The sequence below is a fragment of the Anomaloglossus baeobatrachus genome, chromosome 2 (genome assembly GCF_048569485.1).
Source record: "Anomaloglossus baeobatrachus isolate aAnoBae1 chromosome 2, aAnoBae1.hap1, whole genome shotgun sequence".
Classification (NCBI taxonomy): domain Eukaryota; kingdom Metazoa; phylum Chordata; class Amphibia; order Anura; family Aromobatidae; genus Anomaloglossus; species Anomaloglossus baeobatrachus.
The window spans coordinates 172,019,946-172,046,583 of record NC_134354.1 but is presented as its reverse complement, the minus strand read 5'-3'; the positions used below and the strand labels follow the sequence as shown (position 1 = coordinate 172,046,583).

The 26,638-nt window shown below is 39.7% G+C and overlaps 1 protein-coding gene across 2 annotated transcripts in view; it reads left to right on the top strand.

Moving 5' to 3' along the window:
- Window positions 1–26,638, top strand: part of ANOS1 (anosmin 1) — a 356,611-nt gene that overhangs the window by 196,581 nt on the left and 133,392 nt on the right. For both annotated transcript variants that reach the window (XM_075335484.1, XM_075335483.1), the window contains one exon: window positions 11,654–11,783. In XM_075335484.1, coding sequence (XP_075191599.1) covers window positions 11,654–11,783 — 130 coding nt within the window. The remainder of the gene's footprint in view (window positions 1–11,653; window positions 11,784–26,638) is intronic.

Here is a 26,638-nt window from a genome sequence, read left to right as displayed (position 1 = left end):
GCTGACATGCTGGCCCGCCCCACTACACGCGCGCTAAGGGAAGGAAGACAAGGGAAAAAAAAAAAAAATGGCAATCACCATTATACAAACCGCAGTGATCTGAATGCGCTGTTCCCGCACACTATACACTGAAATTTCATAATAGTGTGAGTCACAGAGTGACTTACACTATTACAGCGGAAAGCCAGCTAGGAAATAGCTTGTCTTTTTGCTGCTAGAACCGTTCTCGAACGTATCTAGAACTATCGAGCTTTAGCAAAAAGCTCAAGTTCTAGTTCGATCTAGAACAGCCCCCAAAATCACTCGAGCCGCGAACTGGAGAACCTCGAACCGCGAACCGCGCTCAACTCTAGTCAGAAGTCAGGTCCTGCAAGTAAAAGTAAATCGATGGTATAATACTTATGCATATTCTAACAGGGGGAGGGGATAACTATGAATCCCCCCCAGATATTATCTGATCCTCAGCTGCTGTCACTAAAAAAGCTGCCGGTTGTATAAATTTACTTTCTTGGATTTCAAAGCCTGAACATCCGAGCCGACTACTATAGGTATGTAGAGAATCAGCCTGATAGTGCCAGTATAGCACTGGCTTTAGGGTAATTATGAAAATCCTGGTGATTGAGTCCCTTTAAATAAAATAAAAACTACACATCGTTGGTATCTAAATAATCATTCTGACTTTGAGAATAATATTTCCAGGTCAGTTTCATGGTAAGAAGAATGCTGTAAATAAAAAAAAACAATTACAAAATTTAACTTTTTTCTATTTTTCAACACTCTGGAATTTTTTTTCCCACTTACCATTGCATCATATGATAAAATGAATGATGTCATTAAAAAGTACAACTCATCTCACAAAAAACAAGTCTTCACATGGCTATATTGACAGAAAAAGAAAAAAACGTATAGTTCTTGGAATAAGGAATGGGAAAAAAAAGCGCAAATATGAAAAATTGCCCAGTCCTTAAGGGGTTAAGGTGTCTAGTTTTCCCATCCAATGCATTAAAGGAGTGGTTCACCCATATCTATTATTCGCCAGAACAATATTATGTTGATAAACAAAGTTTCTCTCAAATACCTTGTGCTGCCAATAGTGCCAGTGAGCGGCGCTTTTGCAGTCTGCTCTTCCCAATCACCTGACCACCAGGCTCCGTGACCTTGGGGATCCGGTGATGTCACGTAAACTTCCTGCTCACCTGACATAACCATGGCCGGCCCCAGTGTCAGTGAGTGTCTGGGCTGTGAGCGGAATTTCCCCGTTCGTCACAGTGCAGCACCTCACTGCTCACTCCTCCTTCGCTTGCAGAACGCGCAAGCAGGAGACATGCTGAGCGATGACAAGCGGTGAAACTCCACCCACAGCCCCATGGCTCACAGAGCCTGGGGTCAGCTGCAATGATAGGTGAGCAGGAAGTTGACATGACATCACCGGATCCCCGAGGTCACGGAGCCCGGGGGTCAGGCGATGGGGATGAGTGTTCCGCAATAGCGATGCTTACAGACACTATTGGCAACACAAGGTATTTGAGAGAAACCTTGTTTCTCAGCATAATATCATTGTGGCCATAATAACTATGGGTGAACCACTTCTTTAAGGCCTGGCAATTATTTGCTTATCCCTCACTTTTTCAATGACCTTATGCCCAATTCACCATCCTCTTGGTTGTTAATAATGAGGTTGCTCTAAAGATAAGAGATTTGACACCAAATGTAAAAATGACGAACAAGGTCTGGGCCACCTCCTTATTTTAGCTGCATGGTATGCTACCCTGGTGTGATACCTTGATACCTTTCCATTGTTTATAACAGTATGTAATATGCACCGCTACACTTGATATTTATAGTAGGGTATACTATATACTACATATCTCCTACTGGTCTTGTCATAGAGTACTGTGTAGATTCCACACATTGGCACTGACTGTACCATTTGATCATCATGAACAGATATTACCTTGACTGGTTTTGAAGATTAAGTGTTTAATGTATGATAGTAAAAGCCTGCTTTTGGTTGAGAAACTTGTCTTCCATCCATTCTGTTCATACCAGCGATTGAATGAGCAAACTCAGATTTTAAAATAGATATTAATAAACCTAATTGTTTTTTGCAATTCACATTTTATTCAATAGTGACTATCACATATATTTAATGAAATAATATTCACTTGTAAATTGCTTTTGACATTTGCAAAATGCTTTACTTGGCATTTTTTATCTTGTAATATTTGCATATTCATGGAATAAGGTGACATTTACTAGACATTTAGAGGTAATTGTAGGTGAAAGCTATTATAGGCTCTGTAATTTACAAATGAAAATACTGTTTTTAAAGGAATTTAAATGTAAAAGGTAATCCCAGCACTTTACTGAGGCTCCATTTCTTCATTTATTAGTTTTGTAAGTTTTTGCATTACTAATATTTAGCCTTTTAAACTTCTTTTTACTTTTTAAAGTTTATTGAATAGATATTTTATTATAGACCAAGTACTATATTTTTCGGACTATAAGGTGCACCGGACCATAAGACACAACCTGGTTTTAGAGGAGGAAAAAAAAAATTGTGAGCAAAAAATGTGGTCATGACACACTGTTATGGGATGAGGATCTGCTGCTGACACTGTTATGTATGTACGTTATGTAATGTCCCCAAATTCTCTACTAATGTACCCCATCCTGGTAATGATCCTCCTGCCTTGTATATGATCCCCATCCTTGTATATATGTCCACCATCCTGGTATGTGCCCACATCCAGGTACCGTATATGCCCACATCCTGATATGTTCCCCCATCCTGCTATATACCCCCACCCTGGTATATGGCCCGCATCCTGTGGCACACAAAAAATAAACATTTATACTCACCTTTCCTCGCTCCACGCAGGATCACTCATCTTCTTGTCTGTGCCAGCAGCAGTGCAGCTGACCTGTGTGGAGCCGTGCGCACAGCAATAACGTCATCGCTGTGTACACCGCTTTCCACACACATCAGCTGGCCGCCAGACATGAGGACATTGTGATGCTGCAGGGATTGGCTTTACACGCTGCAATGTATCTTACAATGTGTCGGCGGGGTCACGTCGTTAGTGACGCACATCCGGCATTGTAAGTACATTGCAGTGTGTGACAAGTACGTGTAATTGCGATTGAACGTTAAAACGTTCATCGCATACACATCGTACCTGTCTCTAGAATTGCACGTTAGATTGTTCTTCGTACCCGGGGTAGCACACATTGCAGTGTGTGACACCTCGGGAACGATGAACAGATCTTACCAGCGTACTGCGGCTCCCGGCCCACAATGCGGAAGGAAGGAGGTGGGCGGGATGTTTACGGCCCGCTTAGCTCCGCCGCTCCGCTTCTATTGGCCGGCTGCCATGTGACGTCGCTGTGATGCCGAACGTCCCTCCCACTCCAGGAAGTGGACGTTCGCCGCCCACAGCGAGGTCGTATGGACGGGTAAGTACGTGTGACGGAGGTTACTCGAATGTGCGGCACGTTCAACAAATTGAACGTGCCACAAATACGATGGGGGCGTTGCAAATCGCATACGAAATCGTATGCGAAATTGCAAAGTGTAAAGCAGGCTTTATGGAGCCTCATTCTGAGAACTTTATCAGAACAAAGACCCATAGACATTGATGAGCATCGTGGAACATTACACCATTGGATTACATTGTAACGTTGAGGATTTATTTTTAATTAATAAATTGGTGAATGAGGGAATGTGAGGGAGTCTGTATTCAAATTTTTTTTCATCTGTATGTGTGTGTTTTTTAATTCTAAACTTGATGAGTTAGTAATTAGGGTGTCTATTGGACACCTATCTATTACTATTCATATGTGGCTGATAGCTGCTATTTCTAGACTGCAAAGGCCCAAATTGCCATGGGCCTTTCCAGCCTGATAATACCAGTTCCCAGCTGTCTGCTTTACCCTTAATTTTTTTAATTATTTAAATTAATAGGCTGGACTCCATATATATATATATATATATATATATATATATATATATATATATATATATTTTTTTTTTTTAAAATTATTGTTCACAGCAGCATACAACCATCTTCCCCATGATGAAAAGCTTGTTGATTGGCTGAAATGCAGCCTTTCAACAAACTTTATTAGCATATGAACAGCACCCAAATGCCAAACTCAGACACAGACTTTCTGTTAAAGTCTGTGTTCGAGTTTAAGCCCCAGACTGCCAGTACTTTACAGTTCAGGTTCGCTCCTTCAAAGTTCTGTCAAATAACTAGACCTGGTCTATGAAAAATTACTAAGCCAAATTATCTTTAAAAAGTAACATAATATTTGTTTCAGTGGAGGGCACAGTGTTAGTAAGAGGCTTATAACATGTGTAGATGTAATAGATGAAGAGGTAGCACACACTTTCAACCTTTTCAAGTCCTAGTGACAGAGGAAACGCAATGGCTCCTCAGTCATATAAGAAGACAAGATACATTTCTGAATATTAAATATAAAATCAAGGCTAAGACAGAGGGGTACCAAGGTGACTTCCAGCAGCACCCCTGAAATAAGTATGGTGTTACCAGACATGACATTTATTTCAATGGTCATTTAGAGAAAATTTTCCTGTGAACAAATGTGTGGAAATAAGATACATTCACCATTAGAAGGCTATTAGATAGTTGAATTCATTTGACTTGCATGACAGTTACCTAGTTATACAGTATATGTTTAGTGAAAGACTTCCTATAAGTGGATGGAGTCATTGAATTCATTCAAATTTATAAATCCTTGATAGCCAAATAAAACACATTTGCAGCACCAACGCTTGAATGACGAGGCTAAAATAATAAATATAAACCATTCAAAATAATATTGCTTTGTGCTGTACATTGTAAATGATCAATTATGTCACTAGGAAACTATATAAATGAGCACTGAACTTACTTGTGCCCAATTTTACAGGTTATAAATTTCAACAATTTTGTGCAGTTATTTTAGGTTTGGTTCTATTGATTTTGGCCTAAATTAACTTTCAAAATGTTAACCTCTATTAACTATTTAACATTAATCGAAATTGTTATGGGTGTTTAAAATAGGTCCTCACTACCCAAAATCAAAAATAAATGGAACTTTGTTTCATCTGGTAATAAAAAAGCAGAGTGTCATCTAACTTTGTGACTGAAGAGAAAAGCAAATTGTTATTCAGTACAGATGAGCAAATCTGCCGAGTTTCAAATTTAGCAGGGAATTTGAATTAAAATAATATTTTTGAAATAAAAAAATACTTACCTCAACACTTACCAATCCATACAAAAAAATACAGCGGCACTATGGATAAGATAATAAGATTCATTATACTAAACATTTTTATTATTATAGCACCATTCATTCCATGGCACTTTATATGTGAAAAAGGGGGAAGGCACACATAGACAAGTACAATAATCCTGAACAATACAAGGCACAGACTGGTACAGGAGGAGAAGGCCCTGCCCAAGAGGGCTCACAGTCTACAAGGCATTGGTGAGGATCCAGTAGATGAGAACAGAGCTGGTCAGACAATGGTAGAGTGGACAAAGGGTTACTGCAGGTTGTAGGCTTGCCTGAATAGGTGGGTCTTCAGGTTCTTTCTGAAGGTTTCCACGGTAGGCGAGAGCCTGATACGTTGTGATAGAGAGTTCCAAAGTATGGAGGAGGCACGGGAGAAATCTTGTGTGTAATTGTGAGATGAGTAGAGGAGAGGTTAGTAGAGAAGGAGATCTTGTGAGGATCGGAGGTAGCGTGCAGGTAAGTACCGGAAGACTAAGTCACAGATCTATGGAGGAGACAAGTTGTGGATGGCTTTGTATGTCATGGTTAGTGTTTTGAAACAGAATATCTGGGCAATGGAGAACCAGTGAAGAGATTGGCAGAGAGGAGAGGCTGGGGAATAGAGAGGGGACAAGTGCATTAATCTGGCAGCAGTGTTTAGGATAGATTACAGGGGTACAAGAGTGTTAGAAGGGAGGCTAGAGAGCAGAGGTTGCAGTAGTCGAGCCGGGAGGTAATAAGAGCATGCACTGGTATTTTTGAAGATTCTTGGTCAAGGAATGTACAGATCCATAAAATATTTTTGAGTTGGAGTTGTCAGGAGGTGGAAAGGGTTTGGATATGAGACTTGAAGGAGAGAGTTCATAGTCAAGGGAAATCCCAAGGCAGCAAGCACGCATGACTGGAGATATATTTGCATATAAATTAGCGCATACAGAGTTCTGTTGTATCCTTTTGTTTGTATAGTATGAAGTCATGGAGGCTTGCACCTATTGACACTTGCTTTATTCTACTAGGAAGTAGTGGAGAATTTTTTTTTAGTATACTATTACCTCCATATTTAACTTAGCAAACTACAGATCAGCTTGAGGCTGTTCTTATTATAGTGCTTTATCTTAAGGTAACGTCACACTTAGCGACGCTCCAGCGATTCCACAAGCGATCTGACCTGGCAGGGATCACTGGAGTGTCGCTACATGGTCGCTGGTGAGCTGTCAATCAGGCAGATCTCCACAGCAATCAGAGATCAGCCACCAGCGACCTGTGTAACGACGCTGTGCTTGGTAACCATAGCACACATCGGGTTGCTAATAAAAGCGCTTTGCTTATAGTTACCTGATGTGTACCTTGGCTATGTGTGCAGGGAGCAGGCTTCTAGAAGCTGCGGATGCTGGTAACCAAGGTAAAATATCTGGTAACCAAGCAAAGCGCTTTGCTTGGTTACCCGATGTGTACCTTAGTTAGCAGCGCCCACAGAAGCCAGCTCCCTGCTACCTGCACATTTAGATCGTTGCTCTCTTGCTGTCAAACACAGTGATGTGTGCTTCACAGCGGGAGAGCAATGACCAAAAAATGGTCCATGACATTCAGCAATGACCGGCGACCTCACAGCAGGGGCTAGGTCGTTGCTTGGTGTCACACACAGCGACATTGCTAGCTAGATTGCTGTTGCGTCACAAAAACCGTGACTCAACAGCGATGTCGCTAGCGATGTCGCTTAGTGAGACGTGGCCTTTACTTTTCCTTGTAGGCATTTAGCCCAGAAGAAGCATATCTGATAAAGATTAGATTTAGGATCCCATTAAAGAATGGTATGCCGTGTTGTGACTGATGGGTTCTCATGAATTGACCAATATGTGTATTAATACTTTCATATTATAAGCATATTCTATATTGCAGTCATGCAGCTACAATTTCATATAGTCAATGTTTGCATAGATCTTAATGTATACAAAGATACAGAACATATAACACATATCAAAAGTTGAAAGTTTGAAACTTTTCCATTTCATTTGAAAAAAAAAAAAGCTAATTTAGAAAGGGATGACAGCAACACATCTTAAAACATTTTTCAACTAAGTTACATGCCTGTGTATAAAAAAAGCATATTAGAGAGGCAGAGGCTCTTAGAAACAAATATGGTCAGAGATTCACTAATCTTTGAACAATTCCTTATAAAAATTATGAAAACATTTTAGAGAAATTTGCCTCAGCATAAAATTGCGAACCTGAATATCCCACCCAGTTACAGTACATAAATACAGTTAGGTCCAGAAATATTTGGACAGTGACACAATTTTCGCGAGTTGGGCTCTGCATGCCACCACATTGGATTTGAAATGAAACCTCTACAACAGAATTCAAGTGCAGATTGTAACGTTTAATTTGAAGGTTTGAACAAAAATATCTGATAGAAATTGTAGGAATTGTACACATTTCTTTACAAACACTCCACATTTTAGGAGGTCAAAAGTAATTGGACAAATAAACCAAACCCAAACAAAATATTTTTATTTTCAATATTTTGTTGCGAATCCTTTGGAGGCAATCACTGCCTTAAGTCTGGAACCAATGGACATCACCAAACGCTGGGTTTCCTCCTTCTTAATGCTTTGCCAGGCCTTTACAGCCGCAGCCTTCAGGTCTTGCTTGTTTGTGGGTCTTTCCGTCTTAAGTCTGGATTTGAGCAAGTGAAATGCATGCTCAATTGGGTTAAGATCTGGTGATTGACTTGGCCATTGCAGAATGTTCCACTTTTTTGCACTCATGAACTCCTGGGTAGCTTTGGCTGTATGCTTGGGGTCATTGTCCATCTGTACTATGAAGTGCCGTCCGATCAACTTTGCGGCATTTGGCTGAATCTGGGCTGAAAGTATATCCCGGTACACTTCAAAATTCATCCGGCTACTCTTGTCTGCTGTTATGTCATCAATAAACACAAGTGACCCAGTGCCATTGAAAGCCATGCATGCCCATGCCATCACGTTGCCTCCACCATGTTTTACAGAGGATGTGGTGTGCCTTGGATCATGTGCCGTTCCCTTTCTTCTCCAAACTTTTTTCTTCCCATCATTCTGGTACAGGTTGATCTTTGTCTCATCTGTCCATTGAATACTTTTCCAGAACTGAGCTGGCTTCATGAGGTGTTTTTCAGCAAATTTAACTCTGGCCTGTCTATTTTTGGAATTGATGAATGGTTTGCATCTAGATGTGAACCCTTTGTATTTACTTTCATGGAGTCTTCTCTTTACTGTTGACTTAGAGACAGATACACCTACTTCACTGAGAGTGTTCTGAACTTCAGTTGATGTTGTGAACGGGTTCTTCTTCCCCAAAGAAAGTATGCAGCGATCATCCACCACTGTTGTCATCCGTGGACGCCCAGGCCTTTTTGAGTTCCCAAGCTCACCAGTCAATTTCTTTTTTCTCAGAATGTACCCGACTGTTGATTTTGCTACTCCAAGCATGTCTGCTATCTCTCTGATGATTTTTTTCTTTTTTTTCAGCCTCAGGATGTTCTGCTTCACCTCAATTGAGAGTTCCTTAGACCGCATGTTGTCTGGTCACAGCAACAGCTTCCAAATGCAAAACCACACACCTATAATCAACCCCAGACCTTTTAACTACTTCATTGATTACAGGTTAACGAGGGATATGCCTTCAGAGTTAATTGCAGCCCTTAGAGTCCCTTGTCCAATTACTTTTGGTCCCTTGAAAAAGAGGAGGCTATGCATTACAGAGCTATGATTCCTAAACCCTTTCTCCGATTTGGATGTGAAAACTCTCATATTGCAGCTGGGAGTGTGCACTTTCAGCCCATATTATATATAATTGTATTTCTGAACATGTTTTTGTAAACAGCTAAAATAACAAAACTTGTGTCACTGTCCAAATATTTCTGGACCTAACTGTATTATAAAAAGATTTCAAGATTAAAAAAAAAAATCATATGCACAAGGGGAAAGGCTAATGGTCAATATTTGACACATGTGGCTTATAGGCCCTCAGGCGTCACTGTAGTAAAACCAGACATGCTTCAGTTATTCATATCACTGCATGTATTCAGGAATACTTCCAGAAACAATTTTCTATAAATACAACATGCTGTGCAATCCATGAATTCAAGTTAAAGCTCTATCATACAAAGAAATCATAGATCAATAACATTCAGAAACACTGCCCTCTTCTCTGGGACGAAGCTCATTTAAAATGGAAAACTGGGGTCAGGTTAATGAAAATTTGAAATTCTTTAAGAAAGCCATGAACTCTTTATTCTGTTGACTCAGGACGTGAGGGACCATCACCTTGCATCACTGATGGTATTGGGTTGCATTAGTGCCTATGGAATGGACAGGTCATACATTTTGAAAGGCGCTATCAATGCTGAGCTTTACATAGAGTTATTAGACCAACATATACTCCCATCCAGACAATATCTATGTCTGGGAAAGCCTTGCATTTTTCGGTAAGACAATAACAAACTACATACTGCATCCATCACTACAGAATGGCTTCACAGAAGAAGAGTTTACGCAATGAACTGTCCGCCTTCTGTCCAGACCATTCACCAATAGGAAATATTTGGCACTTTATAAAATTAAAAATCCATTATAGCAGACCCAGGTTTGTTGATCATCTAGAATCCTATTTGGTATGTTTACACGTGTCATCGTTTTATTACCACAAAGATGCAGCAAAAACGTACCGTGGCAAAAATGCATCAAAAAACGCAATGCATTTTTGTTGCGTTTTTATCTTGTTTTGCCCAACTGCGTTTTTTTTATTCAAATCTATTGATTGGAAGGGCTCAAAAACACTGGAAAAAACGCAAAAAGAATTGACATGCTGCATCCTCAAAAAACGCAGCCAAAAAGCAGCCAACAAAAGATGCCCAATGTGGACAGCAAAATCGAAATCTCATAGACTTTGCTGGGAAAAGGAAATGCACGCATTTTGGTGCATCTTTGTGACCTCACAAATGGACCAAAAATGAAGCAAAAGATGCCCTGTGTCATCGTAGTCTAAGACATGAATGAGACCGTGCTCCTCTCCCAGAACTTCAGCAATTGGTCTCCTCACTTCTCAGACTTAAGCTGGCTTTACACGCTACAATATATCTTATGATGTGTCGGCGGGGTCACGTCGTAAGTGACGCACATCCGGCATCGTAAGTTATATTGTAGCATGTGACAGCTACATGCGATTGCGATTGAACGTTGAAACATTCATCGCACGCACGTCGTTCAATTGCTAAAAATTGAATGTGAGGTGGTTCAATGTTCCCGAGGTAGCACACATTGCAGTGTGTGAAACCCCGGGAACGATGAACAGGTCTTACCTGCGTCCCGCGGCTCCCGCCGGCAATGCGGAGGGAAGGAGGTGGGCGGGATGTTTACGTCCTGCTTATCACCACCCCTCTGCTTCAATTGGCCGGCTGCCGCGTGACGTCGATGTGACGCCGAACGTCCCTCCCACTCCAGGAAGTGGACGTTCGCCGCCCACATGGAGGTCGTATGGAAGGGTAAGTACGTGTGACAGCAAATAATCGTTTGTGCAACACGTTCAACAAATTGAACGTGCCGCACATACAATGGGGGCGGGTACAATCGCATACGATATCGTATGCTAAATCGTAACGTGTAAAGCAGGCTTTACATTCTGTTGTGAAAGGAAGAGGGGATGATAAAATATGATAGACGTGACTCTGTTCCTAATTTCTTAAGATGTGTTGCTGCCATAAATTTCTAAATGACTTCATTTTTTCAAATTAAATTGAGAAATGTCTAATTTTAAACCTCTGATATGTGTTTTATGTTCTGCTATGAATAAAATATGGCTATGAGATTTCCAAACCATTGCATTCTTTTTTTCTCTACATTTTACACAACGTACCAACTTTTTTTTTAATTGGAGTTATATTTTTATACGATGTAAGACCTAAAAGGATTTAGAAAAATGAAAAAGAAGACAAATGATTTTTTCCCCTGAATAATCTGTCGTATGCAGCTACAGTACATGCTCATAGTTACAATAGTCAGAAAAGCTTTAAAATGTGCACAAAGACACCGATATTATAGGAGGCTTTTGCAACGACACAATTTCTGAAAATCTTCTCCGTCTATATCCAATGCCATGGACTAAAATAAAGAAATATGGCATTTTTTAAAATACACTTTTATTTTGATATTTTCAAGGCATGTTGAATAATTCCAATATATAATAAGTTTGAAAAAAAAATCCAAATTATATAGGCTTTTAAAATGTAAATGTAAAACTTGTATTTCATTATTTCCTAATTACTTTTTATTATGTAAGTAACAAGCATGTTGCTTCTATTTAAAACTAATAAGTATGGAACTTTCTTCATCAGAGCACAGATGAAAGGGTACAGCTGTCTGATGTCAGACCAAGCAGGTGGTACCAGTTCAGAGTGGCTGCTGTTAATGTGCATGGAACTAGAGGCTTTACAGCACCAAGCAAGCACTTCCGGTCATCTAAAGGTGAGTAGTGCTTAGCAAGTCTCAACATTTTGCAAATGTAATCATTTTATTACATCTACATTTATCTCTATTTATATCTAAAAGTATTCTGTTCCTACACAGCCACTCGAACAGTATGATATACCCTCAAACAGTGTGATGTCCCCACACAGCTCCCCATTCACTGTGATGTCCCTACAAATCCCACTGCTATGTATGATGTCCTAACACAGCCCTCAAAGCAGTATGATATCCTCCCAAAGACTTTCACACAGTATGATGTCCCCACAAAGCCACCACATAGTACAATTTGCCCCCATGGCACCCATGCAGTATTATGTCCCCACATAGCGCCCTCCCACACCAAAAGTAAAACTGCTCACCTTACTCAATTTCCCAACTACTCCAGTCAGTGGACTATTCTTAGGATCCACACGGCTCCAGTCTGTGGACTAATCTTAGTATCCGCACAGCTGGTACAATGTAGTGATGTGTTTGCATCGGCTCCATTCTCAGATGAACAGGCCCAATATTGGAAGAGGGGACTTATGATACTCTGTTCCATTGTTGTTGACCAATATCTGACTCTCAAGGATGAAGATACCAGTGAAATTGAGATACTTGGCAGAGGGCGACCACATTCTATGGGACCATTGGCTGTCATGGTCTTTGGGCTGCACACGAAAAGCCAGAGGGCTGCTTGTGGCCCGCTCACCACACATTGCTTTGGTCTAATGTATACTTTTGTATTTGATAGCATTGTATAAAATAACATAGTCTAATATATACCACCCAGATGCAGATTAATAGGACCCTCTTTCAGTTGAAATTGGGCTGAATTTGTATAGAGACACATTTAGCCTATACATTGGGAGCTTTCCCAGCATATACACAAAAAATAAATCACAGACATGATGTTAATGTAACATAGGATCAATGGCAATTGAACACTCTCTGGGCTGAAAATTATGACCTTCCATTAAACACACAAGCTCTACGAGCAGACATTAATTTTGATGGCAAAAATAAATAACAAAAGATTGGGAATCTTGGAACCCAACATTTTCACAAGGTCTTATCAAGAGTAAGGATTCTTTTTTTCTATAGAATATTTTGTTTTACAATTTCAGCTAGTTATAATTCTCTTTACAAAGTCACCCAGATCCCATTAACCCCTTCTTCACCTTGTGATTTCCTTTTTTTGTGCCCTGAGCTGACATTTTTACTGATATCATTTTGGAGTAGATATGATATTTTGATTGCCTTTTATAGCAATGTTCTGGTGGCTGAAAAAAAACATAATTCTGGCTGTTTGATTATTTTACTCGATAGACCATTTACTGACTGGAATAATTTATTGTATATTTTGATAATTTGACTGTTACGAACACTGCAATACTAAATATGTGTATTTTTATTGTTTCATTTGTAATAGGGAAAAAGGTGGGTGATTTGAATTTTTTTTTTCATATTTTTAAAAATGTTTTCCCCAATTTTTATTGTATTTAATACTTTTTTAGGGGACTTGATGCTGTGATCATACGATCACGTGCATATAGCAGAAATCACAATCTCCTATGAATGCCGGCTCGCAGCCGGCGATCACGGGAGGATCATAATGACAGACACAGGGATCAACACCTGATCCTCGACTGTAATGACAACCCATCCAGGCCCCGCGATCATGTTACAGGGCCACTGATGGGAGCAGGGAATGACATGTTCCCCCCAGCGCTTCTAAAAATCCATGCTGAGAGAGATTGACAGCGGGATTTTACTGGTTAACAGCCGCGAGCAGATCTCTGATCCACCCCCGGCTTTTAGAGGCAACATGACAGTTGACTAAGTTAGCCATCATGTGCAGGGAATGATGCAGGCTCAGCGGGGAACCCGCATAAAAGACAAAGGCACAACCTGTCACATAGTGATATGTCAAATAATGCAAAGGAGGTAAAGTGTATTGTTCCTGAGATGTACATCCTCAACTCAAATTTAATTTCTATTCTATGACTACTTAGGCTATGTGCGCACTGAGCGTTTTTGTGGCGTTTTTGCGCATTTTTTGGGTGCGGTTTTGTGCTTTTTTTGTCTACAAACCGCATGACTTTGGTTCCCCAGAAAAGTCTATGACTTTTCATTTTTGCTGTGCGCACACAGCTTTTTTTTTTAGCTGCGTTTTTGAGCTTAAAAAAAAATGGACATGTCAATTCTTTCCTGTGTTTTACCGCGTTTTTCACCCATGCATTGGAAAATTTGCAGCAAAACGCAGTGACCAAAAACTCAGCAAAACGCAGCCAAAAACACACAGAAATGCTGTAAAAACGCATGCATTTTCTGCGCCAAAAATGCAGCATTTTTGAGAAGTGCAAAAACGTTCTAGTGTGCACATAGCCTTATGTTACATGTTATACTGATTTCCATTTGTAGCAGCTTGAGTGTAGAAAAAACACTCAGTACTTTGACAACATTTCATAGGTCTTATAATAACGACTGTAGATCCACTTTAATCATAATTACCTGAACTCACAGATAGAAGCATGTAGTTTGCTAACCTGCTGTTCAATATTTAGCCATTTCACTTTCCAGAACAAACTGTTAGTATTAATTAGAGGCTTTCAACCTGAACATGATGCATTATAGCAAAATATTGCCAGAATCATGGAGTGTGGTTCAGAACACTAGTTATATGTGCTTTATATTTATACAAGTGCCCATCGGTTACATTCCAAACTTCCTACATGTCTACAGTCATTCCTGATGTAAAAAATACGCTTTCTTGTCAATGGGAAATATACTAGAACAAACTAACCATTTCCTTTACCATTTCACCGTCATGACTGTTATAAAATCACAGAACATTTTCTGTGATGTGATTGGTGTGATTGGCACCTAAATTTATTAAATTTAAATTTAATTTAAATTTAATTTAAATTAAATTTATTAAATTTATTAAAATTAATTGGCATTGAATGTGATTGGCACCTAAATCTGTACCAGGATTATCAGACTCATTTTCTTTTTTTTATGGACATTTTTAGTAACCAACATTTTTATGGACAAATTGTAAAACCCAAGGTAAACTGTGGGGAATTATTAAGGGGAATCTGTTACCAGGTTTTGGCTATGTAACGTAAGAGCAGCATGATTTAGGAGCTGAGAGTCTTAAGGGTGCTTTACACGCTGCGACATCGTTAGCGATATATCGTCCAGGTCACGTCGTTAGTGACACACATCCGGCGCCGTTAGCAATATCGCAGCGTGTGACACCAATGAGCGACGGTCAACGAGCGCAAAAGCGTGAAAAATTGTTGCTCGTTGACACGTCGTTCATTTCCTTAATATCGCTGCTGCCACAGGTACGATGTTGTTTGTCATTCCTGTGGCAGCACACATCGCTATGTGTGACACCGCTGGAACGACGAACATCTCCTTACCTGCGTCCACCGGCAATGCGGAAGGAAGGAGGTGGGCGGGATGTTATGTCCCGCTCATCTCCGGCCCTCCGCCTCTATTGGACGGCTGCCGTGTGACGTCGCTGTGACGCCGAACGAACCGCCCCCTTAGAAAGGAGGCGGTTTGCCGGCCAGAGCGACGTCGCAGGGAAGGTAAGTCCGTGTGACGGGTGTAAGCAATGTTGTGCACCACAGGCAGCGATGTGCCAGTGTCGCACAACCGACGGGGGCAGGTACGCTCGCTAGCGATATCGGTACCGATATCGTAGCGTGTAAAGTAGCCTTTATTCCAGTAATGTGTTACTTACTGGTATACATGCTGCCTTTTTCATACAATCACAATTTTCTCTTCTGCAGATCTAGCAGTGATCAGTATGCTGTGTCCATTACAACTTCCTGCCCCACCCACAATACTGATTGGCAGCTTTCTATATGTACTGTATAGTGACAGAAAGCTGCTAATCAGTGGTGGGGTGGGGTTATATATAACAAGTTGTCCAAGAGCCACCTGACATTTAGTTTAGTCCTGTAGTGAAAATCTTCTGCTGATAAAATACTGATTTTATTGAAACATCCGCACACTAAATGACACATTACCAAAATCAAGGCCTTAGCCCCATATATTATGCTGTGCTAAGAGCACATAGAAAAAACCTGATTACAGATTCCCTTTAAAATCAACTAGGGCAAATTAAGGTGTATTTACACTGCACAATTATTCTAAATAAGTATTACTAGGAAAGCTTGTTGACAACAATGGTTCTGTCTAAACAGTAAATCAGCAGGAGATCAAAGTATTCACGTATTGCTGCACCCTTCTCCGCAGCGCATGATTGAGTTTAAACACAACTTGCGCTGCCAAAAATAATGGCAGTATATATGCAGTGAATGATCTATAGCAAATTGTTCTAACTTTTTTAAAGTGCCTGTGACAGGTCTCCCAAACCATTACTAAATGTTTATTCTTTTGTTTACTCCCTTTCTAACAAGCCCCTTGTACAGTATACGTGATCACAATGTATGGCACAAAAGAATGTTAGAAATTTGTATCCAATAAGCTTGTTTCTGATTTTAAATGGCCGCAGCAGGGAAATTGCCTTTCCCCGCCGCCATCGGAGGCCCCATGACGCAATCACAGGGAGCTGATGATTGCCACAGTAGCGATAGGTCATGTGATGACTCCTGTCGCTATCAAGATGTAGTTTCTGTTACAGCCGGCAGAGCACCGGCTGTAACAGGAGAGCAGCATTTCTGCTGATCAGAGCTGTGCAGCTCTGATCAACAGAAATGAATCAGCATTCAGACCACTGAGCCTTATAGTCTCCTACGGGGACAAATAAAATAAATAAAAATTTAAAAAATTTTTTTTTTTTATTAATATTCATTAAAATGTACCCACAAACAGACACACAAACATATAAAAATTGCACATTTTAAAATATTGTTGAGATTACATGTTAGTCCCTTTTTGAGCACTCCACCCATCTATTTAAAAAATAAAAAACCCTAAAAGTTCAAATCACCCCCCATTCGCCCCATTGAAAATTAAAGGGTTACAAAAATAAAAAAATATACACATAGTTGGTATCACCGAGTTTAGAAATGCCCGACCTACCAAAATATAAAATCAATTAATCTGATTGGTAAATGGCGCAGCGGCAAAAAGATTCCAAACGGCAAAATTACATTTTTTTGTTTTCACAAATGTTGCACAAAATGCAATAACAGGCGATCAAAACGTAGCATCTACACAAACATTGTACCATTAAAAACATTAGCTTGAGACACAAAAACTAAGCCATCACTGAGCCCCATATCCCAAAAAATGAGAACACTATGGGCCATGGAAAATGGCACAAAGGTGTTACACTTTTTTTGGACAAACTTCTGAATTTATTTTAACCTCTTAGATATAAGTAAACCTGTAAATGCTTGGCATCTACGAACTCGTACCAACCTGAAGTATCACACCAGCATATCAGTTTTACTATATAGTGAACACAGTCAATAACATACCTCTAATATGCCTCAAGTTGGTCCGAGTTTGTAGATACCAGACATGTATACTTTAACTTTTATCTAAGGGGTTAAACAAAATTCAGCAATTTGTCCAAAAAAAAAAAAATTGCCCTTTTAGCGCCATATTCTGAGACCTGTAGCGTTATCATTTTTTGGGATCTGGAGCTCAGTGACAGCTTATTTTTTGTGTCTTGCGATAACATATTTAAATATACCATTTTGCAGATGCTACTTTTTGATCACTTGTTATTGCATTTTTTAAAAAAAAATTGTGGAGACCAAAAAACTTAGTTTGAAATTTTTTTACCGCCACGCTGTGTACCACTCCTATTAATTGATTTTATATTTTGACAGATCTGGCATTTCTGAACGTGGCAATACCAAATATATATACAGTAGAGACCAAAAGTTTGGACACACCTTCTCATTCAAAGAGTTTTCTTTATTTTCATGACTCTGAAAATTGTAGATTCAAATTGAAGGCATCAAAACTATGAATTAACACATGTGGAATGAAATACTTAACAAAAAGTGTGAAACAACTGAAAATATGTCTTTTATTCTAGGTTCTTCAAAGTAGCCACCTTTTGCTTTGATTATTGCTTTGCACACTCTTGGCATTCTCTTGATGAGCTTTAAGAGGTAGATCCCTGATGTTGCCATCCATGAAAAACCATGCAGATTTGGTGCATTTTGCCCTTCGTGAGCCATGTTTATGGCACTTGTGTGTTCTCCATGTGTTATCCATGATAACACATGGAGAACGGGAACTTTCTGCTCACCTGTCCCTGGCATCGCTGTCCGTGGTGCTGATCTTCGCTCTCCAGTCCTGCCGACTCCCCGCTGCTGCAGCTTCCATCCACAGTGAAATGAATATTCAATGAGCATAATGAGCAGTGGTCGGAAGCAAGTGACAACAGCGACAGAGACAGGAGGGCTGGAGAAGGTGAGTAAAGTTTTTTTTTTTTCTCAAACACGTGTTTTTTCTCCGGCACGTGTCACATGGAACACCTCCGTGTGGTCCATTTGCATTCCATGTGACACCCGTGATGCAGGAGAAAAACGGACATGTTGACGTTTGGAGCACATGGACACACGTATGCTCCACACGTACACATGGTCCATGGCAGAACACGCACGTGAGCGCAAACCCATTGATTTTAATGGGTCTACGTGTGTCCGTGTCTCCGGTATGTGAGTAAACGGACCAAACACGTACCGGAGACACGGACGTGAGAAAGAGGCCTAAGGAAGTATACAAGGCTCATCAAGTCTAGGATATCTATTAAATTATGTACTTAGGTTATAATTAGAGTTGAGCGAGTACATAACTATTTGTACTCACTATACTCATAACGAGTACTGTCTAATAAATATTCATTCCGCATAACATGTGCAATGCAAGTCAATGGAAAATACTCAAAAAGTAACGAGTAACCCAAATACTGTACTATTCGTGCGAGTATCAAATAGTGCGGCATTCAGATTACTCATTACATTGTGAGTATTCCCCATTGACTTGCATTTCACATGCTATTCGGAATGAATACGCGAATATTAGACAGTACTTGTTATGAGTATAGCGAGTACGAATAGTTAGATATTCACTCAACTCTATTTATAATGGGAATTCTGATAACAAAACACTAATTTTTGATGCCAGATAGAGTTGGAAGCTTATGGTCAGCTGTTTATGGAATGTCCTTTCCAATAAAGCAGTCAACCGAAGACATTTAGTTTGACAAGTAGTGTTTATGTTTAATATTTTCTTTTACGTGCTTTAGTGAATTGGCTTCTTAACTATAAATAACATTTTACATTCTATAACTTGAATTTCTAGTCTTACTTCACAATATATGTGCTATACCTTCATTGTGAGCCACAAAAACAAGTCATAGAAAGGTTTTACGTCATGTTCTAAATATAGGTTGTATTCATTTTCAACATTTAAAGTGATTGTTGAAACTTTGCAAACCCTACAGAATTTTTCATATTTCTGAATAAATTTGACCTAAAACTACATCCAATATTTACACAAGTCCTAAGAAATAATCAAGTCATATAAATGGTTAAAAATATTAGACTTTGTTATTTTTAAATGACAAAGTGATCTAATACGACACGTCTGCAGGTGGCAAAATATTGTGAACCTTTGGTTTCAGCATCTGGCGTGAGGCTTTTGGCAGGAATAACTCTAAACCAGTGGTTCCCAAACTCCAGTTCTCACGACCCCCAACAGGTCATGTTTTCAGGATTTCCTTAATATACCACAGGTGATTCCTTGATAATGATTCCATCACCTGTTCAATAGTAAGGAAATCCTGAAAACAGGACTTGTTGGGGGCCATGAGGACTGGAGTTTGGGAAACACTGCTCTAAACAAATCTAAACAATCCTGGGACATGATAATTAGTCCTGAACATTGTATTTGAGGAATTTTAGCTGTTTTTTTTTTTTTATACAAAACAGCTTCAAGTCTTTTATTTTGGTTGGTTTTCTCCCATCTCCCACTTAAAGTCATTTTACAAAATTTCAATTGTATTAATGTCAGGACTTTGAATCGGCCAATATTCTTTAAAGAGGCCCTATTAGCAAAAAGCAACATTTATCTAAAAATAAAAAATATAATTATATGTGTGTGTTTACTTGTTTTAGATTGATAGTAAATTTCAAAGGAGACAGTATCTATCTAATAATCGCTGATTTATACAGCTGGTGAAATAAATATTGCACACGTCACCAATTTTCTAAGTAAATGTATTGCTAAAGGTTCTATTAACCTGACTTTTTAACCAGTTGTTGGTAATAACCCATCCAACACACACAGGCAAAGACATCAAACCCTAGATGCCCAAAAATTATGTTTTGTGTAATGAGAAATGACAAAATAAAACATACAACACGCTTACTGATTTGCGGTCACAGGTGGAAGACCGTGGGAACCTCCAGCTGTGACTGCAACTTGCCTGAGTGACGTCCCCACTGATCGCGTGGCTCACTCAGTCTCTGCCTGCAGCTCACAGCGAGCGGTTTTGTTCTATGGCGCTCACTGTTAGCTTCAGATGTAGCAGAGCTGAAATCATTGTCGGATCTCGTGTGGATTACATTGGACCTGCAGAAGTGTTTTGAGGTTAATAAAGTGGTGAAAGAGGGTACTTTTTTGTCTTGTATTTCAAATAAAGGATTTTTTTTTAATTTGTGCTTATTTCTTTTCACTTACAGATTAGTAATGGGGAGGTCTCGTAGATGTCTCCTATTACTAATCTAGGGCTTAGTGGCAGCTGTAGGCTGTTATTAACTACTTATTACCTGATTACTACCACACCAAGGCAATCGGAAGAGCCGGGTAAAGCGCCGGGCTTGTCGCATCTAATGTATGTGACAATCCCGTTTGGCTGCAGGCTACTATTTTTAGGCTGGGGGGCCCATAAGCAAGGGTCTCCTCAGCCTGAAAATACCAGTCCCCAGCTGTCGGTCTTTATCATCACTTGGTATAAAAATCGGGTGGACCGCATTCTGTTTTTTTAAATGATTTAAATATTTAAAAATAAATAAATAAATAAATACAAATCCACATGCAGTTCCTCTTATTTTGATACACAGCCAAGATAAGTGCACAGCTGGGGGCTACAGCCTGTAGCCATAGGCTTTTTCTGTGCTAGGTATCATAATACAGGGGGACCCTACGCCGGCACTCAGATACATTTGAAACCGTGTGGATCCAGATTTTTACAGTGACATGGTACCACTGAGAATGCTGGGAGCTGACGGTGATTTTCTTAGACAGTTGCATTTTCATACCATGCCGATGCCTTTTTACTAGAATGCACATGCCTTTATTTAATGATTTTGTTTAATTTCTTATATTGAGAAAAGCTTTTTTGTTTTTATGTGTAATATAGTAAAATAATTAAAAGGTGTTGTACTTTTTGGTGATATGTATTCTTTAGCCATTATTTTGTAGCATTTGAGCACTTTTAGTCACTTTCTTGTCTTGCTACATGAAACATGATCTACTGAGATAAGCAAATGTTCTGACATTATCCTTTAGAATTTGTTGGAATACTTCAGAATTCTTTGTTCCAACAATTATGGCACACGGTCCTGTCCCACATGAAGCAAGAGAAGCCTAAACAGTGATACTATTACCAATGAATTTCACAGATGGTATGAAATTTTTATTATGCAATGCAATGTTTTTTTTCCGCTCTAAACATGATTCTTATTTAAACCAGAAAATCTTTGTCCTCTTTTATCCACAAAACATTGTTCCAGTGGACTTTTGGCTTGCTCAGATGATCTTTAGCAAACTGTAGAAGGGCACAATATTCTTTTTAGAGATCAGTGGTTTTCCCACTGCAATCCTGCCATGAACACCATTGTTGGTTAGTGTTCTGCTCATGGTGTACTGAAGAACTCAAAGTGAGCAAGACCCTTAGTTCCTTGTTGACCTCACAGACTATTCTATGCCTTGTCTTAAGGCCACTTTACACACAGAGATAAATCTGCAGCAGATCTGTGGTTGCAGTGAAATTGTGAACAATCAGTGCCAGGTTTGTGGCTGTGTACAAATGGAACAATATGTCCATGACTTCACTGCAACCACAGATCTGCCAAAGATTTATCTCTGTGTGTAAAGTGGCCTTTAGGCCCGTTTCACACGTCAGTGAAAAACAGTGACGTTTTTCACTGGCGTGTAAAACACGCACATGTCCCTGCGTGTGCCGTGATTCACGGCACACGTGGGTTGTCTAAGTGCAATCTGGGCTCCGTTCCCCGTGGCCCGTGATTGCACTTAGAAAACTACTCACCTGTGCGCGCTCCCGCTGTCCATGGTGCTGATCGCTCCCGCGGTGCAGCATCCGGCCGGCGCTGACCCCCGCAGCAGCTGCTTCCGGGTCGGCTGTGTCGCGCATAATGAATATGCGCGACAATAATGAGCTGGCTCAGAAGCAGCCGGCAGAACGGGCTGCAGAGGACATCGCTGGACGCCGGGTGAGTAAAGATGATTTTTTTTTAAAAGCACATTTTTTTCTGGCACGTGTTTCACAGACCACACCACTGCGTGGTCCGTGGAACATCAGTGATGCCAGAAAAAAATGGACATGTCTCCGTGCGGCAATCACGCACACGCGGGTACGCCGCACGGAGACACGTGCAGTGAAAAATCACTGACGTGTGAGCAGACCCATTGATTATAATGGGTCTGCATATGTCAGTGATTCTGGTACGTTTAAAAAAAAGCACAAACGTACCAGAATCACTGACGTGTGAAAGGGGCCTTAGAGTGATCTTTGATGATCAACCATTCCAAGATGGGTTAATAATGACCTAGAATATTCTCTATTTGTACACCATCTTTCTTATTTTGGAGTGGTGGAGTCAAAATTCATTAGAAATTGTTTTGTAACCTTTTCAAGCCTGACGAGCACCAACAACTCTTCTTCTTGGGTCACCAAAAATCTTATTTGCTTTTGGCATGATATACAGTGCCTTGATAAAGTATTCATTTCCCAAGAAGTTTTCCATATTTTTTTCATATTACACTTACATTTTAACACAAAGTAGCAAGTGTTTGTGAAATGTAAAGGAAGTTATACATGGTTTTCTAAATATTTAAAATTATAAATCTGACATTTGTGATGTGTATTTGTGTTCAGCCCCTCTGAGTCAATACTTTTTAGAACTACTTTTTGCTGTAATTACTGCTGCAAGTTTTTTGCGGTATACAGTATCTCGTCCAGCTTCTCACATCATTTTTTCCCATTCTTCTTTGCAAAATATCTCTATCTTAGTGAGATTGGATGAAGAGCGTCTGTGAACAGTAGTTTTCCAGTTTTGCCACGGATTTTCAATGGGTATTAGGTATGTACTTTTACTGGCCAACAAAAAACACCGGAATATGCTTTGATATTGTAGCTCTAGCAGAATGTTTAGGGTCGATGTCCTGCTGAAAGATAAACCTACATCCCAGTCTCTAGTTATATTTAGCTCCAATCACTTTACTAACAACTGACCGTCTTCCTTGTCCCTGCTGAAGAAAATCATCCGTACAGTATGATGCTGCCAACACTATGTTTGATGGTGGAGATGGCATTTTCAGGGAGATGTGCAGTGTTAGATTTCCGCCACATATATCAGTTTGCATTTAGACCAGAAAGTTCTACATTGATCTCATCTAACCTTTTGCACAGGCTAGCTGTGTCCCCTACATGGCTTTTTGCAAACTACAAACTGGACTTCTTATCGATTATGTTTAAACATGGCTTTCTTCTTGCCATTCTTGCATAAAGGCCAGATTTGAGAAGCATTGTAACTAATAGTTGTCCTGTGGACAGATTCTGCCACCTGGGTGATGGATCTCTGCAGCCATTCTGGAGGAACCATGGGCCTCTTGGCTACTTCTCTAGTTCATACTGTCCTAGTTTGGGATGTCACTTGGTGGACGGCCATGTAGATTTGCGGTTAAGCCATATTCCTACTATTTTTGATGAAGCATTGAACAGTGCTCTGTGAGATGTTCAGAGTGTGTCCTTTTTATATACAATGTAACCCTGAACTTTATCCCTGACCGGTCTGTTGTGTTCCTTGATTTTCACTCATGCTATTTTATCCTGGAAGACTCCACAAAACAGCTGTAGTTATACTGAGAATAAATTACACACAGGTGGACTCAATTTACTAATTAGGTGACTTCTGGAGAAAGTTAGTCAGACTACAAGGGGCTGAATACAAATGAACATTACAATTTTAAGTTTTATATTTTAAAATTTTTTAGAAAATAATGTATAATTTTCTTTTACATTTCACAAATACTTGCTACTTTGTGCTGATATATCACATAAAATTCGAATAAAATACATTTAAGTTTGCAGTTGTAATGCGAAAAATGTGGGAACATTCAGGGGTATGAGTACTTTTTTAAAGCACTGTAATTCCACAAACGTGAAGATTAGCTAGCAATTGATGCCTAATATTCACTAGGTCATTAAGTCCACATGGTTTGCCATTATTGTTTACAGAGAAGTCTTCTCTAAACAGATGGTGCACCTCCGAGAAAGGTGATCTTTTGCATAAAAGATCATTTCACCCAAAAAATAAATGTTTTGCTCCTTTATCAGGTGATTACCAGTTTATTTACATAGAAAGATTATCATTCTTAAGAATATTTTAGAGTAAACGCTTAAAGGGAACCTGCCAGGTCCCCCATACCCTCCCACCCACCAGTATTTATATATTTATTATTAAATACCCTGCCTAATGAGCCCTTTATGCTGCCTGACACCTAGATACATATTTTTTCCATATGTAAATTAGACGTTTGACTAGTTGATCAGGCATTAGTTCCACAGACTAGTCAGCCCTCTCTGCATATTATCACAGTGCTAAGGGCATGATAACATGATTTGCAGACAGTTGTCATCGCCAGCAAATCCTGCCCATGCACATTGTTTTCGTCGCTAACATCATTGTGCCTCTGATGTCGGGTGTATCCTTCCTGTCTTCAGAGAAGCACTGTCTGAAAAGTGAAGAAGAGAGTAGTTTTACTTCCGAACATGCGCAGTGCCTCTCTGATGCCTGGATACTTACAACTGTCTTCAGTTGCGCAATGATTTTAGTAAAGAAAGTCGCAAACATGCGTGGGATTTGCAGAGAGCTGGCAATGATTTCGGTTCTCTGGAAATCATTTTATTATGCCCCTGTGTGCATGATACCATGGTTTGCTGAGTCATCAGTATCTCCAGCTCTCTGCAAATTTAATACATTCGTGCAGCTTTCTTCACTACCACCATTGCGCAACTGAAGCCAAGAGTACCCTTCCCGGCTTCAGAGAAGCACTGCGCAAGTCCAAAAGTAAAGAAGACAGCAGTTTCACCTCCCATTATGCACAGTGCACCTCTCTAGAGCAAGGACACATACTCCTGGCTTCAGCCCTGCAATGATGTTAGTAAAGAAAGCCACATGCATGCTCAGGGTTTTCAATGAGCTGACAATGATGAAGGTTACTTGCAAGTCATATTATCACGCCCACAGGGACATGATCATTTGCAAAAAGGGCTGACTAGTCTGGGAAACTAATGCCCCATCAACTAGTCAAAGGGCTAGTTTTACATATGAAAAAAGAAAACTTTTAAAAGTCCTTTTTTCAATATGTATCTAGGTGTTAGGCAGTATAAAGGATTAATAAATATATAAATGCTGGTGGGTGGGATGGTATGGGTGACTCGTCAGCTTCCCTTTAAGTTCTCATGAAATTTCATTCACAATGCAAATCTACAAAGAAAATCGGATTTTTATTTGCCCCACAGGAATATAGAAGAGTTTACAGCATACTTATCATAGACAAACCATTGCTAAATTTTGGGTAGCAGCATATTACATCTACTATTCCATTCTCAACACATAACACTGCAAAAAGTCTCAGTGTAGCCCTGGCTTTATGTTAAAATGTGTAACAAGGACACTGATGAGATCTGAAATTAATTATTAACCGATTGAAAACCATCACACTTTTTCCCACCCATCCCCTTCTGTTAATGCTGGGACTTTCTTCAATTAATCTTTTTGGAACTAGTTACACCATTTTATTTTACAAATCCATAGGACAATTGTTAATATACTACCGGTAAATATTTTTTTTTTGTTAATGAAAAACAACCTAATTTCAGATTTGGTGTCTGACAGTGAAATTGCTTTTCTTTTTGATATTCTGCTCTTTTAGTGAAAGTAAGATAAATCATAATAACACAACGTAGATTTTGTTTTCAGAAACCGCTTTAGTCTTTTCAGTTCATACAAAAGGCAGGTCAAATGTTAACATACATCAGCCACTTTCGGCCCATTATCTGCACTCAAAGGCACCAGTTAACAATTAAACATGAACACAACAAATCAAATCAAATCAAATCAAATCAAATAAGCTTTATTGGCAGGACCAAATACAAATTAGTTTTGCCAAAGCAAGTGTACATTAGGGGCTGGGGCTGTGGGGATGGTGGGTGGGGACTGTAGGAAGGATGGATGGGGCTCATCCAGGGTGGGGACTGTGGGGGCACTTCTAGGATGGGGGCTATGGAAGTCCATGGCTTATGATGGGGCATATCCACGGTGGGACTGTAAAAGAATCAATATATTACTCACGAACTGCTCAGTTATCACCTTAATGCATCCACTAGCTCAGCTACCAGTGTAGCAGATAGTAAAGTCACACTTAGAGCAAACACTTGGCTGTCCAGAATCTAGTGTGTATCAAATATATTATGTGTTCACGTTTTATACACGTCCATTTCTGAATGTCATGACATGAAAGAACACCTAAATAATATATACGGTATGATGGTGGATAAAGTCAATTCCTGACCCACCCTATTGAGCTTGGTGGGTACGACAGTGCTGTATGTCATG